The sequence below is a fragment of the Arachis hypogaea genome, chromosome 20, assembly GCF_003086295.3.
Source record: "Arachis hypogaea cultivar Tifrunner chromosome 20, arahy.Tifrunner.gnm2.J5K5, whole genome shotgun sequence".
Lineage (NCBI taxonomy): Eukaryota > Viridiplantae > Streptophyta > Magnoliopsida > Fabales > Fabaceae > Arachis > Arachis hypogaea.
In genome coordinates, this window is record NC_092055.1 from 120,039,621 (window position 1) to 120,059,929 (window position 20,309).

Genomic DNA, 20,309 nt, shown 5'->3' on the forward strand with positions numbered 1-20,309 from the left:
CCTAGTGTGAATGGAGATTATACTTCCACTAGCAACCTTCAATATCAAATGATTGAGTATGTTTTATTTCAACAATTAACTTCATACATGCAATCTATTATTCTTCTATCTGATATTTTATGACCAAATTTCAATTTTGATAGTTTTTGTAGGAGAGGCATTGATGACGTGAAGAATTCCTAGTTGAGTATTGCAGAGTACAAAGTGCAGCAGGGTACTTTATGTTGCAAGATCCATTTCTGCTTATTATGAGGCCCTATGCACTGGACTTGAATGGGTCGAAGAGTTCAGCGACGACACTGACGATTTGAATGCAAGCAATTCAGGTTGTTCTTTATCTCCCTGTTGGCAAATGTTATGCTATGTTATGTTGTGATAAGTTTCAAACATTCTATTAATGGGTAATGTAGATGATGAGAATGAACAAGTGGCTGACAATGGAGTAGGAGCATCAGGAAAGGCTCCTAGAAGATTATTCTCGGAACAGAGGGATAGAGCGGGGAAGATGAAATTGGATGATTTTGCCCCTTATTTTCATTTCCAATTGAGGAAGCATCGAGGCAATGAATATCTGTCCCACCGTAGTGAAGAAAATTTGCCGTAAGAAGGATTATCACGATGGCCTTACAGAAAGGTAAATTTCATTGTTTTTTTTTCAGCTATCATATGCAATGTTAATAATGTATTGCTTAAGATTTCCTTTGATGTGCTTAGCAGATCAAAAGCACTGTAAGGCAGATCTCGCAACTTAAGAGACGATGGAATCAAAAGATGTAAGGTCAAAGGCAAGGATTCAGGCAGAGATTTACAGGCTCCATCTAAATTAAGAGAGATTTGTGCTGGACGATACCCATCTGGATTAGTTATACCATGAATCAAACACTCTTTTATTGTGTATTTTAATTGTTAGGCCTACCTCTAATATCTCTGATTTAATTGTAAATATGTCGCGAGAGTTTTGTAATTTTTTCCCCTTGTAAATAGTGTGTGTATTTAAGTTGACTTTGTGAATAATGAATGTGGAATATTGTACATGATAAATGATAAGATGTAAATATTTTTGTTTGGCTAATCCGGACTTTGTAGATTGCAAATTTAGTTTTGTAATCAATGTACTTTGTTCTTTCGTCGAAAGCTCAGACAACCTTGAAAAAAAAACCCTAAACAAAAGAACTGTTTATTTTTACTTTTACAATCATAATAGAAAGTTGAACCAAGAAAAGGAAAAAAGAAGGGTTATAGAAAATAATGGCCCTCTTACAAACTTTGATAATCTCTTATTGCTACTACTCTTATACAGACATAAATAATATATTGACTACAAATTGGTAATTTTATACATTAAATATATAGCAAAGACCTATTTGAATGCACCAAGTGCAGCTAGTGTGTCATGATACTAGTCCATGCTTCATGAGCTTTTAACATTGGATAGATAGCCATAACTTACAAAAGGAGCTTGTTGGTCACAATACCAATTCGGATTTCTGAGATATAATTATTTCATGGATGCCAAATTTGTACTTACTGTCATTATAAGATCACACCGCTCTTATGCATCTTTTAGACTGTACATATCCATGTTTGAATGGATGGAAATAGATTTATTATGCGACCTTTTTGGAGGTCTGAGACCCATGAAGTTGTAGAAGCAACGAGTTGCCAACCACGAAGATGGAGCTCAAAGCCATCAACCCTCCTGTGATCAAATATCAGGGGTGACAAACATAAATGAACACTTAATAGGTGATAGAAAAGTACATTAATAAATAAGATCAAATATATTGGGGCTAATAGAACTATTTGTCTCGCTAATATGTGAAGTGGTTGCTTACCTGATAGTGAAGGTGTCATGGCAAATTCAAATTGGGGAAGTAACACTCCAGCAGCAATGGGAATGGCAACAACGTTGTAGGCTACCGCCCAAGATAAATTTTGGTACACTTTTCCCATGGTTGCCTGTGCGAGGTCTAGTGCATCAACAACCTGTAAATAGAAAAAGCATTAGCTATAACTATGGTTTTTCGAGATTGTAGCATGGCATATTGGCATCTCTCATATGAAATGAAGTGCAGTGAAAGCAGAAAAGTTGATGATTCTTTTTTTTCTTATGCATAAATGTGAAATATAAATCGGCATAAAGAAATGCCATACATGAGAAATTTTGTTTCCAAGAAGTATAATGGATGCAGCATCAGAGGCAGCGTTCTCTTGAGCTTCATTTTGTAGAGCAATCCCAACATCAGCTACAGCCAAAGAGGGTGCATCATTTATCCCATCACCAACCTTTGGAAGAGAGGGAAAAAAAAGGAACGTCGCAGTAAATGCCTTTTATCTTAGCTGAAAGTCAATTTTTACAAGAAACGCACACACACACACTCTCTAAAGGGGGTGCTCACATTTTATTGAATTCTAAGAGCACGCTCAATTATCTCCAACTTTAAGTGCCAACCTGTATTGCACATCAATGCACCATTATGAACTCTGAATTTACCATACATGATTCATATTTATAAGCCAACATATAATATATATATATATATATATATATATATATATATAGAGAGAGAGAGGAGAGGAGGAGAATGGGGGAGGAGGGGGGGGGGGGGGGGGGGGGGTCTAAGGAGGATAAAATTATGTACCATTGCAATGATGCGAAGCTTTCAAGATGAAATAAACTTAGATTTCTGCTGTGGGGACAATGATGCTTCATAAAATCGCTTCCAATCCCACTGTCTGTGCTACAGTTGCAACTGCCTCTTCCTGTCTCCTGATAACAGGACCATTTCAATCCCCTTCTGCTTGAGTCTTCCAATAAGTTAAAAAAGTCAGCCAACACAGAACAAATGTAGCATAACAAGAATTCATAAATATATTAAATCCTACAAGAAGAACTGTGCAATCAATTTGCATCCCGTTAATAGGAAAGTAAACAAGAAAAGAAAAATCAATATTTCTTCTTACAAATGAACATGACAATGTTACTTGTGCATTTTGTATAATGCCATAGAACTTTTTAATATTTTTGCTTGAAGGTACACAAACAGCATTAAACATACCTTGCTACGGTAGATTGAGCATCTTCACGTACAACGTCAGATATGGTAATAGAACCAATGATGCCTTCTTCCTCACGTCCACATAGACAACAGTTTTTGAATAGTTTGAAGATGTCTCTGATGAATGATTCATCAAAGTATGTCGAGATTCAATAAATCAGAGGGTTCATTTTAATCTGGAAGCGATCATGGACCATTCTAAAGATCCAACTGCAACTAAACGCCCATCTATTTCTGCCAATGTTCCAAAGCCTGGTTCTACCAATTGCCCTTGTGTAACTGGAAGGACCAGCTCTAATGACTCAGCTTTATTGATAATAGCTTTGCAATTGGATGAGATGCTGTTTTCTCCACCGCAGCAGCAATCTGAAGTATTTCTGATTCTCCATAATTAATAGAGCTCACCGAGGAGACAACTGGTTTTCCTTTGGTGAGGGTTCCGGTCTGAAATTGGAGTGTTTCAGTCAATCTACTACTATTGTACTTAGAGAGCCTTTCCTTCTTTATTCATAAAAAATATTTAACTTAAGCCAACAGTGTAAGAAATTCATCCTATTAATGTCATTAGTTATTTAGGACGAATCTTGATTTAATGACACCCATGTATGGATCCTTACCCTATTACGCATGCATAACATAGTGGCATATGTATGTTTAGTGAAGGAGAAAAGGGGAGGGGGGAGACAACGATAATAGTCCATGGACTTGGAATTTACCTTGTCAAGGGCAATATAATTTATACTGGCCAAGCGTTCTAGCACATCTCCCCCTCTAATAAGAAGTCCTTTTCTTGCCCCTAGTCAATTTTCAACATGTGTTATGCTTACTTTGTAAAGGCCGGTTTAAAGATACTACTATGTACTTAAAATTCTGAACCAGATTATCAGGCCGTAATATTTCTTTGCAATATAATTTACAGAGAGAGGGGGTCCAAAAAACATTAGTATTAGAGAAAATTGATTCAGTATTTGAACAAACAGGTTTTATAGCATGACTTGTGGAGTATACATTTCACATTTGGAATCAATATTCAAGTAACTTTGAGTAACATGTATGTTAAGTTTAATAAATGCGAAAAATATGGGCAACTTACCAAGGGAGGTGCCAACCAAGATCGCTGTAGGTGTGGCAAGACCCAGTGCACAAGGGCAAGAGACAACCTGCAAAAGGGAAGACTCTTTATTATTTAAATAACAATTAACTCAAAGTAAGTTAGAAACACAATGCATGGTTGTCCTGTGTGATAAATCTCCTTTATACAGGAAGATTAAGTTGTATTCATGCACTCATCTCTGTGACCCAACTTTTCTCTTCATCTCTTTTATTCACATTCTTGCCATTACATATCAGTTGGTTTCAGATAGATAACATTTCAAATATTGCCTTGTAGCAGATGTCTGAGAGCTGAATAATGTGAGGGTAAGCTATTGAAATGATTAAAACTTTTAACACAAAAATATGCAAAATATTAATAATTAGGTTATAGTATTTTTTGTCCATGAAATTTGTCAAAAGTAACTCCGCTTATGCTATAGCTGCAGTACACAGCCGGTCTCAAACTCGAATAAAGGAGGAGAGTTGTGTTAGGCCTTCGACAGCCAACATAAAAACTTAGTCGAATATTTATGACATGGATTAAAGACGTTATTGCGCTAAAGCTAGGTCGTTGCCCAGAAGCAAGGCGCTGTATGGATCGCGTACAGTGTCAAAATGAGCAAGAGCCGCAGCATTAGTGCCCGGGTGTAGCGTTAAATGAGCAAGGGTTCCCGCGTTTTCGTGAACGGACGAAGGTAAATAAGCTAGTTCACAAAGAAAAAGGTAAAAGTCGGTGCGACAAAAAGTTGAGATTTGGAACATGACACATAGGCACTCTAACAGGAAAATTCATGGAGGTGGTGGATACCATGACAAGGAGAAAGATTAACATCATGTGCTTACAAAAAATAAAATGGGTCGGCGCGAAGGCTAAGGAGTTGGATATCTCCGGATTCAAACTTTAGTATTCAGGAAAAGTGAAAAATAGGAATGGAGTAGGTATTATCGTGGATAAGCAGTGGAAGAAAGGCATAGTGGATGTCAAGAGGGTGGGTGATCGGATCATCTCTATCAAACTTGTGGTAGAAGGAAGTACTTTTCATGTGATTAGCGCCTATGCACCGCAAGTGGGTTCGGCCGATCACTATAAAATAAGGTTTTAGGAGGATCTAGAGGGTTTGGTCCAAAACATACCTTTGGGAGATAAGATTTTCTTATGAAGAGATTTAAATGGCCATATTGGAAGAGAATTGACTGGGTATGAAAGTATTCACGGAGGTCATGATTTTGAGGTGGTCAATACCTAGAGTAAAATTATTTTGGACTTTTCCTCAACTTTTGACCTTGTCATCGGAAATGCATATTTTAAAAAGAGAGACGAACATTTTATAACCTATAAGAGTGGCATGACAAACTCTCAAATCGACTTTTTGTTGAGAAGAGTAGACCGAAAATTTTGCATTAATTGTAAAATTATTTCGGGAGAGAGTTTAACAACACATATAGGACCCGGTAAAATTAAAAATTCTGATTGAAATTTGGAAGGGTCTTGAAGACAAAGATATCAGTTGATTGACCATACTTTTTAATGAGATTTTAAGGTTAAAGAAGATGACAAATGAGTGGAGAAAGAACACCATGATACTTATCTATAAGAATAAGAGGATATATAAAGTTGTAAAAACTATACAGAAATCAAGCTCATGAATCATACCATAAAGTTATGGAAAAGAGTAATAGAACGGAAGATGAAACAAAAGACACAAGTAACAAATAACTAATTTGATTTTATGCCAGACAAATCCACCACTGAAACTACATACCTATTAAAAATGATGATAGAGAGGTATCGTAGTAATAAAAGGGATCTACAGGTGTTTATTAATTTGGAAAAAACGTACGATATGGTACCAAGGGAGGTCTTATGGAAGGTTTTCGAAAGGAAGAAAGTAATGATTGCAAATATTCGTGCAATTAAAGACATGTGATGGGCTATAACTAGCGTGAAAACTCAAGATGGTGTGATAGAAAAATTTTCTATTGGTATAGGGATTACACTAAGGATTATCCTTAAGTCCATACCTTTTTACATTAGTCTTGGAAGTACTCACAGAGTATATCTAAGAGCCTGTGTCATTGTGCATGTTTTTTGCCGATGATATCGTCCTTATGGAAGAGTTAAGGAAAGACCTAAATAAGATGGTTTGCGCATAAACCGTAGCAAGACGGAATATATGGAATGTAAGTTCGACTGCCAAAGGGAAAACCCTAATACAAAGGTAAAGATTGGAAAAAATATCCTACAAAAAGTTAAAAGTTTTAAGCATCTTAGGTACATCATATAGGATAATGGAGAGATTGAACATGATGTAAATTATATGATCCAAGCAGGTTGGTCAAAATGACAGAGTGCATCTGGTTTTATATGTAACAAGAAAGTATCTTTAAAACTTAAAGGTAAATTCTATTGTACTGCTATCAAACCGGTTATGCTTTATGGTACAGGGTGTTGGGCGGCCAAAGGGGAGCACGAATATAAGTTAAGTGTGACAGAGATGATGTTGAGATAGATAAGTGGTCATACGCAATTGGATAAAATAAGGAACGAAGATATAAAAGAGAGAGTTAGAGTAGCACCTATTGTGGAAAAGATGATAGAATCGCGTTTCAGGTGATTTGGACATGTGAGAAGAAGACCGACAGAACACCTAGTCAGGAGAGTGGATGAGATGGAAGATGGACAAGAGGTGAAAGACAGAGGAAGACCATCCATGAGATTATCAAACGAGATTTACATATAAACGGTCTCTCTATAGACATGATACACGATAGAACTCAATGACGTCGTTTGATTCATGTGGCCGACTCCACCTAGTGGGACAAGGTTTTGTTGTTGTTGTTTGTTGAAATTTGTCAAAAGTTTCAAAAATGCCCCTAAGTTTTATTTTGTTTCAATTTTATCACAAATATTTTCGATTTGCATCAAATATACCCTTGACAGCTAAATTTTAAAAAAGTTTAGGACCAATCTAACAATAATGCATAATAAGGATATCTGATTTACTTGTGTTGAAGATTGTTCTTGTAAAATTATTGCTGAATTGGTCATAAACTTTTTGAAAAATTAGTCGTTAAGGGATAAATTTGGTGCAAATCGAAAACTTCTAAGACAAAATTAAAACAATAAAAATTAGGAGTACTTTTAAAACTTTTAACAAACTTCAAAAACCAAATATACTTTACCCTAATAATTATCAGCCATGGTCTGGTCATATCAAGAACAGAAGCTAAGAACCAGTAGAACAAAGTGATCAATGCTCAAGCAACAGGGAAAGAGAAGTCAATCAGGATGATTAGTTTTCATCATAGATCTGAAGTAGAATTTTAAAATCACTCACCAAAACATCTACAGCAAGCTTTAAACTCAAAAGCAAAGGATCCCCTTCTGGGCCCGCAATATCATTGAGCAAAACATCAGGAAATATGTTTGATCCAATATAGTACCTGGAGACAATTGCAAGAAACTTGTTAAAGCTAAATGGTATATGAGCCATACATGAATCTTTTTTCCTTAGAAGAATTAAAATTGAAAGATAATCATAAATCTTATTGCCAGATTCCGAGACAACTTTTTTTTTTCTTTTGATGTGTTAGAGGCAGAACTATACCGTTTGGATTAAAATGTGAAAATAAATTAACAATAGTCTCCACTTTGTCAAATAAGCCCCAACATTTGATATAATTGATGCAAATCACACGGCAAATTTTTTTAAGGAAATATAGGCAAAGCAGAAATAGACTTACCAAAATGCAAATGTTGCTGCTGACATAGTCATTACGCTGTATACAAATGGCCCTGCTATGGAATCAGCAAGCCTCTGTACAGGTGCTTCACGTGACTGGGCATCCTCAACCTAAATATACAAGAAAGAGCCATGAGTTTGACAACATTGGGGAAATTTTCTCTGCAAATGTTTGATTTCCATCTATTCCCTGCATCAATGTGCTTTCAGCCAGGCAGTCTTAAACCATCATTCCCGGATGTGCATGATTTGAAATCATATGAATCAAGTAATTAACAATTTATTTAAATTAGCATACATTATAACAATTAGGCCTGGAAACAATTATATGATTAACTGGAAAAGAAAAAAATTGAATTGTTATGAAATAATTTGAAAAAAGCTCTAAGGGCTAGCAGAATTTATTGTTTTTGGCCAGCACTTTGAGCCATTAGTCCAATTCTTTTAGTCTAATAATCCAACAATATACTTTTAGTCCACACTTTTAAACATTGATGGCTAACTATTGGCCAAAAACAACAAATTCTACTGGCCCTCTAGCATTTCTTATTAATTTTAGATAGCATCTCTCTACTAATCTATCACACAAGATGAAATACTAACCATGCGTACAATCTTGGATATCATTGTGTTGGAGCCAGATGAAGAAGCTTCAATCCTTAAAGGTCCATCCTGAAATAGAATTTGTATGGCCAATCAATTAGATTAGTAACAGCACTCTGAACCAAAGGTAGAAAAACAAAATTGCACAGGAGCCCTAAATGTGAATGTAGTGCAACAACATAAAATTCAATATACAAGTCTCCATATAACCTTACCCAATTTATAGTTCCTGCAGAAACTGTGAGGCCTTCCTCCTTAAATACAGGAAGTGATTCTCCAGTAAGCATGGATTCATCCACAACACTTCTTCCTGAAATGACCTTTCCCTGCCCAGGTATTTCTAGCATTAGCAAGCAAGAGCATTGAACCAACAATTTTCATCAGATTCTCAATCTTAAGATATGAAGGGATGCAGTTCATTTCAAGCATAGAAGACTTGAAAGTTGAAACTGCTTGTCAGGACAATGTCATTATTATACTTTATAAGCTACTGATGATTGGGTCAAAAAATCTACCTGGTCATGGGCACCATGAAATTACTATGCATAATCGAGATGATGATGCTAGAACTTAACTCAGGCACCACAATACTGCTTTATCTGTTTCAATAAAATAGGCTGAATTTCGCTAAACAGTCAGAAATGCTTACATCTATAGGAATAGTCTCTCCAGGCAACACCAACACTGAGTCACCTACTCGGATATCATCAGTTGGGACTTCAACGCAAATTGTGTTAGAACCGAGCACACTCTCTGTAGATGGTGAACCTTCCGATGAAGTAACCACAAGTCTTGACTGAGTAGATATCAATGACTGGCAAAAATACACAACAATGGAATCACATAAGACTAAATAATGGAAAAATAATTAAGTTTAATAATTACTCCAACAGAAAAATGACACTCTTTACAGGGGAAAGAAAAAAAACTATAACGATGTATAATACTCATAAATGATGCACTTATTTCAACCAGAGTTCCCAATCTGGATTATTCATTTTGACATATGAAAGTGATCAGAAAATGGAAATAGCAGTCGTAAGATTGAAATTTTAAATAGAAAATCAATATATTTCCTAATTTACATTGCTTCAACTTGCAAAGCCACTTGCATTTAGGCTTCCAAGATATAAATTTTCACCAAAACTGTTAACAATATCCAACAGAGCCTACAAACATTGGAAATTATTGTTCTTGTAAGCATAAATATGATTCCAGATTGCTGATAGCAAAGTTTAGAAAACTAGAAATTGACGGGTTAAAGATCGGAACAAAAATAAATATTTTCAATTGCAACAAGGATGCAAGAGAGACAGAAGAATCTTTAAGAAAAAAAGGGGTCCAACCGTCGAACACAAGGACTAAGAATACAGTACAGGCAGCATTTTAGACATTCCACTGTGGGATACTGTCAGATGAAAGAGATGAACAATAATGCAACTTACAAGGAGTTCATTCATATCACTAGATGCCTGAATCCTTGCCTTTTCCTCCAAAGAACGTCCAAGAAGCACAAAACCAAGAAGCATGACCTGCATGCTAAAATACGCAATCCCTACATGAGAAGCTTACTATTGACATGAACAAGAAAACGCCAATAAGAGAACAAATAACCTATGAACAAAGTGCTAAATCAAAATGAATATTTTCCAGTTTCAGATATCGGAACATATGATTGTATGAAAGGAAAGAAAGTCACCGGCTCATCAAAGAATGTTGCATCCCAGGCCAACCCGGGGTTCAGTAGTGATATCTACAGAAAGAAGATGAAGTTTGATTAATTCATCAAACCAAAACAGGAACTTGGCAGTCTTATAGCTTAGCAGAACGGTCAAATTCCAAAGAGAATCTCACCGAACTGATGATAAAAGCAGCTATAGAACCAAATCCCACAAGAGAGTTCATGTTTGGTGATCCCTTCCTAAATGCGTTTAGGCCATCAAAGAGTAACTCTGCATTACATGAATGTAGTACATTAAAAATTTTACAAGTATATTCATAATTAATAACAAGAAGAACAAAACTGTTATAATACAAATAATTATTATTAACTAAAAAATAAAATACATCTTTATATTATATTATATATAATAAATAAACGTCACTTCCATTATTACATAATAATTACAAAAGTTTCGGTTATGTAGTGCCTTAATTTAAATTTTAAAAGATGTTGCTGTATATGGAAAGCAAGATAGAAGAGAGATGAACCAACCTCGTCCTGGTCCCAAGAGAGACCCCAGAGCTATACCACCTTTCACATATGAATTGTGAAGAATTTCCAAAACCGATCCTACGAATTATAAAAAGCAAGTTATGATCGTGTAATCCAAATTTAGTTTATTTATATTGGACCAGAATTAGCAGCTGAATTACCATGACCAATGTGAATCCCCAAAGAATGAAGAACGTGCGAAGCGTGAGATCCACAGCACAGCGCCACCAAAGCCCAAGCAAAAGCGACACGGCTGCGGCTTTTGGCGACGAGTTCCTCCTTCTTCTTCACAAGCTCCTTCCACTTCCTGACGTTCTCTGCAACTCCCAAACTCGACGCCCTTCGTTTCGTCGGAAAACCGCACTCGGTCAGCCTCCGGGCCAGGCTCTCCGCAACCGTCGCCGGCTCCTCCACATCTTTCTCCTCGTCGAGCCGCCTGAGCTTGACGGCGGCGGTCTCGGTTAACATGTTGACCACGACCGAGTCAACTCGGTCATCGGCGGAGAGGATGTTCTTGACTCGTGAGACGCAGGCGCCGCACATCATACCGGAGACGTCGAGCAGGAGCGGGGAGTCTGTAGTCTTTAGCTGAGCTGGCTCCGGCGAGGCAATCTCGGTGCGTGACGAGTTAGATACGAGGAAATGTGACCGGAGGAATCCCGGGCGGTGGCAGTTGCGGTGAATGTCGTTGCGACGGTGATTAGTGGGAAGAAGGGGAAGGAACTGAACATGACGATTTGGTGCGTGGTTGAAGGAGATGTTGGATTTCGGGTAGAGATTGAGCTTGAGGAGTTGAGTCGTCATGGTCATGAACGGAGAGAGAGAGAGAGAGAAAGAGAAAAGGAGTTGAGAACGTGAACCACGAATTTATCGTGTTCAACTTGTGTCGCACCTACTCTCAGCTCGTTTCGGACAGAGTAAGGTAGCGGCGTGCGTCCAATATCTTTCCAATCCAAACATGCCACGTGTGTAAATCACGTGACATAAAATGTTTAGAACTTCATCTTGGATTAATAAACACACACTGATACACAGAACGAATTGCAATCAAATAAACGTGATTAAATTATTAGGAATGCTTGTTAGGTTCAAAATACGATACCTTGTGCATATAGAAATTAAAACTTCTACTATATTTAATAAATCAAAATATGAAAATTGCCATGGCTAAAATCAATAATTTTTTTAAAATTATCTGAAAAATAATTGTTCATGTATTATTTTCCAAAGTTCCTTTTTTTTATAAAAAATTACCAATATCCAAGATAAGTGAAAAATTAATGATGATTGAATTTCAATGTATAATTAAATTTTGTTTTTGATAGATAATGTTATCAATAGTAGATGAGCATCAGATAATGAGGGGACCTAACTAACCGAGTTAGCAGGTATCTGTTGACGCAAAGGTGAAGTGTCCCAAATGATGTTTAGATAGATTTTTCTTTTTGACACAGATGTTTAGATAGATTAGTTAATAGAAATGGTCCGAAATTGGGATTCTTTTTAAATAAATAATTTAAATATTTTATTTATGGATATAAATAATTGTAATTGATTTATCAATTTATATTTTTTCATTTATCTTATTTATAGTATAAACGAAATAAATTTGTGCATATCTATTTATACTGTAAACGAAATAAGTCATATTTCACGTTGCACGTATCACATTTACATACGTGATACATGAAAGAGAGTGATCAACACATATCTTGTTTACACTACAAATGAGATATTAAAAAAATTAATTTGTGTGCACTGTAAACGAGATAAAGTACGACATATTTCGAGCAGCTATAAAAAGATCGACAATTATTTTGTATTTTCCACAAACATTTAACTTCTTTTCCTCCCTTTCTTCAATAAATTTAGTAAAAATGTCTAGTAATAGTAGATATATTGTTGTAAGTGTCTATTTTAATTGTCATTTGAAAAACAGTTACACTGGAGTTATATTTGAGTATGATAATCTTACTATATTGTGCACTCGAAGAGTAAATTTTTTATCTGAGTTAAAGAATCTAATATTGACGAACTTCAGTAATAATGGGACAAAATAGGTTAGAAGAGTTAGGTATAGGTTTGTATCACCGATGAAATATGGAGTACTTCAGTTTCGTCTATTTTGGCTTGATGGGATGAGCATGCGCATCTCATGTTTGATATCAACGGGAGAATTCTAGCGAACAAATGATGAAACTTTTTGTGGAGATTGGTAATGTTAGTGGTGGTGGCCACTCAAATTTTATCTAGGATGACTCACGTCTTGCACCATCACCGCTGCACTGTGCTAGTCTAGTGGTAGACATAGACGTAGACGGTAATGAGTCCGATGAAGAGTATGTTACCAATAGCAACGATAGTGATTCTTTTGAAAATGAGGAGGAGAAAGAGTTTGTACCAAAGACTCCAGTTGGTACTTTAGTTCGGTATCTTCTACCTACCCATAACCAATTTCGAAGTTATCACATGTATCCAGTCCTATCATATATTGCATCTGGACGCGATGTTCAAAGAAACACCAATGCAAAGTAGAGAGGCAGTCATGAAGTTTTCAATATTGTGACCAATGCGATAGAATCTCGGATATTGGTAAGCCTTACTTTATAGTGTAATGCATATTCTTATTTATCATGATTATTTTGGTTTTAAATGCCTACTGATTATATTTTAATACGTTAGGAGATGCGTAAATTTGGCAGTCTGCACACCTGTTTAACCCCACCATGTCTCAAGACCATCGACAGTTGGATAGTAACCTTATATATAGTGTCTTCTTACCTCCTATACAGTCCAACCCATCAGTTACTCTCCCTATTTTACAAGGTGCAGTTAATAAGCGAGGTCTCTCACAAACATTTTAATAAAAAATATATTTGATATATTAAATATTCGAAATCAAAAGTAAAAATTTAAATTTTGAAAAATAAAAAGATAAAAATTATAATAAATTATTATTTCACATTTCATATTTAGTTGGATTTAGAATTAAGTTAAATATCGTAAGTCCATAAATATATTTAGAATAATTAACTTTATAAATCAAACATTTAAAAAAGTTATCCAACATAATAAAGTGAATAAATATTCACTAAAATAAGATATTTAGCATATTCAAAATTAAAATTAAAAATATAAAATTTAAATTAAAAAAAGTAATAAATATTTACTAAATAAATTAAATTAACTAATAAATTAAATTAAATTCATTAATTAACATTTACTAATAATACATTCCACCACTTAACAAATGCTAATAACATGACAATTAACTTATTTTATGTTTCTAAAATAACATCTAATCCAGTCATATATAATAGATACTAAATCTATAAAAATACTCTAACTATAACTATATGCTTATTTAACTAAAAAAGAAAAATAACAACACTAACCTTGAAAGTCAATCACTCCAACGATATGATACATTACATTCAGGCGGTTGATGTCATTATTTTGTACATCTTTGCACCATAATGTCAGATTACCTCAAGAATATCAAGAGAAATGTCCAAAAAAGAGAGAAAGAAAGTCAAAAAGGGTGTGAGAGTAACATGAGTCACGTTGTAAACAACTTTCTTATATAGGTGCGGTCCTTGCTTATCTCGTTTATATTGTAAGTAAGATAAGCCCATTTTACAACACATGTGCAAACGTGATACGTGCAACACAAAACGTAGTTCATATCGTTTATAGTATAAACGAGATAAATAAGAGAATACAGATTGGTAAATAGGCTACAAATTATCTATATCCATAAATAAAATATTTAAATTATTTGCTTAAAAAAATCCTCGAAATTAGACTGCTTTTTCTTAATATTGTAGAAGATGAGTGATTTTCTTCATTATTTTTCCTATGCGTGAGTTACACAATGCCATGGGAGAAAACTTTAAAGGTTAAGTACGATTTTGATTCTTAAAGTTTAGGCTGAAAATATTTTTCGTCTTCAACCTTTTTTGCATACAAAATCGTCTCTAAGGTTTAACTTGGTTTTAAAATCGTCATTTTTACTTAAATCTTAAAATTTTGGACCAAATTACTCCTAACAAAAAAATTATAAAATAAAAAAATAAATAAAATAAAAGAAAAAGAGTGTTTGAAATAGAGAGAGAGAGAGAGAGAGAGAAAAAGAATACGGGAAAGAAGAATAAGGGGAAAAGGAAGAAGAAAAACGAGAAAGAGGTAGGTGGTGACGACACTGAGGAGAGAGGACGGACATCGCACACTGCGTTGCCATTTATGCTCCTGCACCAGTGTTTGACGTCGACGCCAGTAGATCGGTGAGGGAGGATGTCACGCGCAGCGTCGCTGTTTCTGCTCCTGCTCATCGCCGCTCGCTGCTATTCCTTGCGTGGTCGCCATTTTCGTAGGGTTCCAATTCTATTTTTTTTTGTTGATTCTTTGATATTTGAAATGCAGATTTGTTGATTCTTTGGTACTGATTTCTGCTTGTATTTCTTTTTTATTACATTGTTGACTCTTCTATTTCTGATTCTTTGATATTTGTTGATTTGTTAATTACATTGTTGATTCTTCTAATTCTGTTTCTTTTGTTTATTACATTGTTTTGGCTTCTAATTCCATTATTATTATTGCTGATGCTGTAATGAAGAAGAAGGAAAAAAAGCGAAACTGAGTATTTTGGTGAAGAAAGTTTGTTGGAGAATGGTATTTTGGTTTAAAGGACGATTTTAAAACTTAGCTGAACCATAGGGACGATTTTTTATGCAAAAAAAATGTTAGAGACGAAAAAAATTTTCGATCTATATCTAAGAACTAAAATCGCACTTAACCCAAAATTTAATGTGTCAGAACACCACAAATTAAAACAACATTGCCAAATTGTACGTTAAAATTTTTAATCATTTAAAATCAAAACGGCAATGCCGTTTTGTAATAAAATAATTATTTAAAAATTTTACTATTAGAAAACAGCAATGCCGATTTGTGAATGTTTTTTTTAAATAAAAAAAATGAAAAATAACAACAATGTTTTGCCTATTATATAGATTTAAAAGTTGAAATTGGTCAAAACAATGTTAACGTTGTGTAGTAAAAGTAAAAAGTCATTGACATTTTGTACTCACACGAATAAAAAAATATAAAACTAACTATAAAAAGAGCCATGGTGTTATTTTGAGAACATATTGTGGAGAAATAGAAGTGAGCAACACAAAGTTGTTTTTCGTTTTTAGGTTTTGAGAGTGTTATTTAGTAGTTGGCTTTACATATGTTGAGTGAAAAAAATTTGTGGGTAAATGTATTGAGTATATTAAATGGAGAATTATATTAGTTTAAAAAAATATTACAATAGTCAGATTTTGCATGATACACATGAGGGTATGAGTTTTTTATGTGAAAATCCATGTGTTATTGTTGTTTCTCTTTCGATAACATATGAATGATTTAATAATATACTTTCTCAAAGTGTAAATCATCAAATACTGAATAGAGTGATAAATATTTTGTACAGGCAGCCTGTGCTAGTATTTGGTAGTTTCATTCAATTTCAAATAATGCATGTGGCTGATGAAGTTAGTATGCAGGAAAAACTTTTGACCTACCATTAAATTAGAGCACAAACCTCACTTATCAAGTTATATGTTGAGTTTGAAGAAAAAGAAGATGTTGATTTTTCATAACCCAACATAGATAGAATGGGTTATAATCAAGGTTCTGAAAACCGGTTCAGATCAGCCGGTCGAATCGGTCGAACCGCAAACCATTGAGAAAAGTGGTTCAGACAAAAGGCAAAACCGTAGATTTCAAAAACCGCCATCAAACCGGTGAACCAGTCGGGAACTGGTCGGTCAAACCGAACCGTGACCTGACCGATTTTTGAAAAGGCAACTAAATGTTGCTGTGTCACTCACCAGCAATCCCTAACTCTTACTCCATCGCGCAAGCCAAGCCTTAATCAAGCTCCTCTCAGTCTCTCACACACACTCAGTCCAGGGAGGGCTCCTCAGTCCTCTCAATCTCATCGAGCTCACCTCCATCCAGCCACCATCTCGTGCCGCCGTCGTCGTCGTTCCTTCGAATAACCACCGCCTCGTGTTAGCTCACTTTCCCTCCATCGCGCAGTAGCCAGTGCAACCTTCGAAGCCTCCATCGCGCAGCAGCCATCGCAACCTTCGAAGCCACCATCTGCTCCACCACTCTTGCATGCTCTGTCTCCCTTGGTCACTCGGTGTCTCTGTCTCTGTCTCTCAGGGTCTCTGTCCCTCTCCGCAACCACAGTCTCTTGCATGTTCTCTAGGTAATTTTTTTATTAACTATGAATTTATGATTGAACTCTGATATAGTGAAGCTCTGTGAACTCTGATTCAAGTCATTCAACTGTGAATTGATATGGTGATATAGTGATTGAATAATTATTTTTTTGTGAACTGTGAAGTGTGAACTGATATAGTGATATAGTGATTGAATAATTGATTGAATAATTGTTTGCCTGTTTCAACTGAACTAAGTTACTGATTCAGAACTGTGAACTTTGTATTGTTATTGGATTGGATTGTATTGTTATTGGAATGGATTGTTATTGACTGTTTGCCCGTTTTAATTGAATAATTGGATTGGATTGTATTGTTATTAGATTGCTGGTAATGTTTAGGTATGGATGAGAATATCAACCAAGAAATACCTAAGAATAATAATGCTGAGAATAATTCGGCTTCGAATGAACCTTCTCTTCCTCCCGGATCTAACGAAAGTCAATAACATACTTCTAATGTTCGGGAAAAAACTGATCCTGCTTGGAGATATGTTGCTTTACAAAATATAAATGGAAAACCGCATTACCAATGCTTATTTTTTCTGAGTACTTTTAGGGGCAGGAGAATTAATAGAATGAAAAATCATTTGGCGAAGATAGGTGGAGATATTAAGAAATGTTCTAAGGTCCCTTATGACATAGAAAAACAAATGGAAGGTTTATTGAAAGAGATTTAGAAAAGTAAAAGTAGTAAAAGAAAAGTAAGTTTCAATGAAGAGGGTAGTGATGAGATTGAGGATGCAATTCATGAAGTAATAGCGCAAGAAGAACAACAAACTCCGAATCAGTTACCAACTAAGCAGGTGATTGGAGGCGATCCCAAAAAGAAAGCAAAAACTATTATTCCTCCTATGTTTGCACCAAGAACAACTCCGGGAAGTCAACCAAGTCTGAAAAGTGTGTTTCAAAACAAAGAGGCGCTTCATGAAGTTGATAAGCGAGTGGCTAGATGGCTTTTGGATTGTAGGATTCCTTTCAATACGGTCATGTCACCATTTTTCAAGATATGTTGGATGGTGTTGCTGGCATTGGGCCTAGTTATAAAGGTCCTTCTTATGATAAGCTGAGGGTTAATTTATTAGCCGATCTCAAAAGGGAGTGTCAAATAGTTGTTTATAGCTATAGGTCTGATTGGAAAGAAATTGGATATATCCTCATGGTTGATGGTTGGACAGATCAAAGGCAAAGAACGTTGATTAATTTTTTGGCTTATTGTTCGAAAGGGTTGTGCTTTGTAAAATCTGTAGATGCTTTAAATGTGGTAAAAAAATGCTTCAAGCTTGTGTGACTTATTTTCGGAGGTGATTGAATAGATTGGACCTGATAATATTATTCATGTAGTGACTGATAATGAAGCGAATTATGTTGCTACTGGTAGGCTTATTAATAAGAAGTTTGAAAATATTCACTGGTCACCTTGTGCTGCTTATTGCTTGAATCTTATTCTAAAAGATATAAGCAGCATGCCACATATTTTTAACCTTGCAACACGTGCTTCGAAGATTACTGTGTTTGTGTATAATCATACAGTGTTCTTGTCTTGGCTAAGACAAAGAACTACTTGGAAGGAGATTGTTCGTCCAGGTGTAACTCATTTTGCCACTGTCTTCATCATATTGAAGAGTATCTTTGAGTGCAAAATGGATTTACAAGCATTGGTTGTTGATACACACTTTACCGGACACAAATTAGGAAGAGCTATGAGTGCAATTATCCTAGACAATAAATTTTGGGATGATTGTTTTACTGCATGCAAAATTGTGAGTTCATTGATTAAATTGATGAGGTTGGTAGATGCCGATGATAAACCATCATTGGGAATTGTTTATGAAGGTATGACGAGGTCAGAAAATGGAATCAAAGAAATGTTCAAGCATAGTAAGACTGCATATCAACCTTACACAGAGATTATCAACTCAAGATGGGACAAACATTTGAAAAAAAACTTCATGCAGCGGCTTATTTCTTGAATCCTGCTTGCTTTCTCGATGAAAATTATAAAGAAGCACCTGATGTCATGCGAGGTTTACTTGATCTTGTTACATTGCATTGCAAGGTTAATAATTTAGATTCAGTTGAGGCAATGAAAGAAATACACTTATATAAAGATCGAAAAGAAAGCTTTGATAGGCCTGAAGCTTTTCGAGCTGCAAAAAAACTTCAACCTAGTAAGAGTATCTATTTGATAATTACTTTTTTAGTTATTTTATGTTTTCATTTCCTTAATTTGATAACTAATAGTTAAGCTATGGGATTGTAACTTGTAGATGAATGGTGGAGGTTGTTTGGTAGTTCTGCTCTATGTTTACAAAACATGGCAGTTCGCATTCTTAGCCAAGCATCTGCTTCTTCGGGATGTGAACGAAATTGGAGTCTTTTTGATCAAATTCATACAAAAAGAAGGAATAGATTGGAGCATGATAGGCTAAGTGATATTGTGTATGTTACATATAATTTACGTCTTAAATCCAGGTAATATAGATTTTATCCTTTCATTTCATATCATGAGATTTTGTGTAGTTAATATACTAGGCTTATCATATATGGTATTTAATTTTTTAGAACGGAAAGACAAAAGAGAAAGCAAAAGGTGCAATATGATCCAATCGATATTGAAAGTATTGATTTGGTTGACTTTTGGGTGACGGAAGAGGTTGTTGAAAAAGAGCCTGATCTTCCAAGTAATATTGAAGACTTGCTTCGTGAGTATTATAATTTATTGTCTGATAATTTATTACAACAGTTTTAATCTTTAATGTATTGATAATACGTTATATATTTAGTTAGATGAGATTGATGCTGATTTAGATCAAGGTGGTGGTGGTGGTGGTAGTAGTAGTACATTTTATTCTGCAACACTTGATTTTTCTAGTCCTAGTAGTGGACATGAAGGTGATGATATCAACGAAGCAAATCTGCAACAAGTTATGGCAGATTTTGATGATTGATGACAAACTTGAATTAGTTGGATGCTAGCATCTTATGTTTATGTTTGATTGGTTGTTTTTGTTATTTGACTTTTGAGTTTGTATTTGAATGAGATCATAACATTCTGGTCTATGTAGTACTTTTAATTTGGATAATACTTTAAGATTTATATTAGACTATAATTATGTTTTAATGTGTTTATTTATTATTTTATTATAAAACGATTTTTTCAGTTCTACCATGGTCGAACTGGTTGAACCTATGAACCAGTAAACCAATAACTAGAGCGGTTTGATAACCGGTTCGGTTTTCAGAACCTTGCTACAAATATAAATTAACTAGAAATATAAACTAATAATAACTAAAACTTCTAATATTTTATATAAAAA

General features: G+C 35.0%; 2 protein-coding genes across 2 annotated transcripts; one reads left to right on the forward strand and one right to left on the reverse strand.

The window, feature by feature from the left end:
* Positions 1 to 1,236: 1,236 nt before the first annotated feature.
* Positions 1,237 to 11,619, reverse strand: LOC112783356 (copper-transporting ATPase PAA2, chloroplastic). The gene is given in 19 exon segments (XM_025826280.3): positions 1,237 to 1,699; positions 1,836 to 1,986; positions 2,155 to 2,286; positions 2,643 to 2,808; positions 3,060 to 3,141; positions 3,144 to 3,386; positions 3,389 to 3,503; positions 3,776 to 3,855; positions 4,153 to 4,219; positions 7,493 to 7,598; positions 7,899 to 8,008; positions 8,501 to 8,569; positions 8,716 to 8,826; positions 9,150 to 9,314; positions 9,946 to 10,032; positions 10,200 to 10,253; positions 10,355 to 10,452; positions 10,716 to 10,793; positions 10,877 to 11,619. Coding segments are annotated over 19 exon segments (2,655 nt in total). The 5' UTR covers positions 11,526 to 11,619; the 3' UTR covers positions 1,237 to 1,607.
* A 6,379-nt stretch (positions 11,620 to 17,998) lies between these two features.
* Positions 17,999 to 19,940, forward strand: LOC112786234 (uncharacterized). Its single transcript, XM_025829637.1, has 6 exons — positions 17,999 to 18,158; positions 18,334 to 18,825; positions 18,948 to 19,166; positions 19,260 to 19,464; positions 19,555 to 19,645; positions 19,776 to 19,940. The coding sequence occupies exons 1-6, from the start codon at positions 17,999 to 18,001 to the stop codon at positions 19,938 to 19,940; spliced, it is 1,332 nt and encodes a 443-aa protein (XP_025685422.1).
* The last annotated feature ends 369 nt before the right edge of the window (positions 19,941 to 20,309 follow it).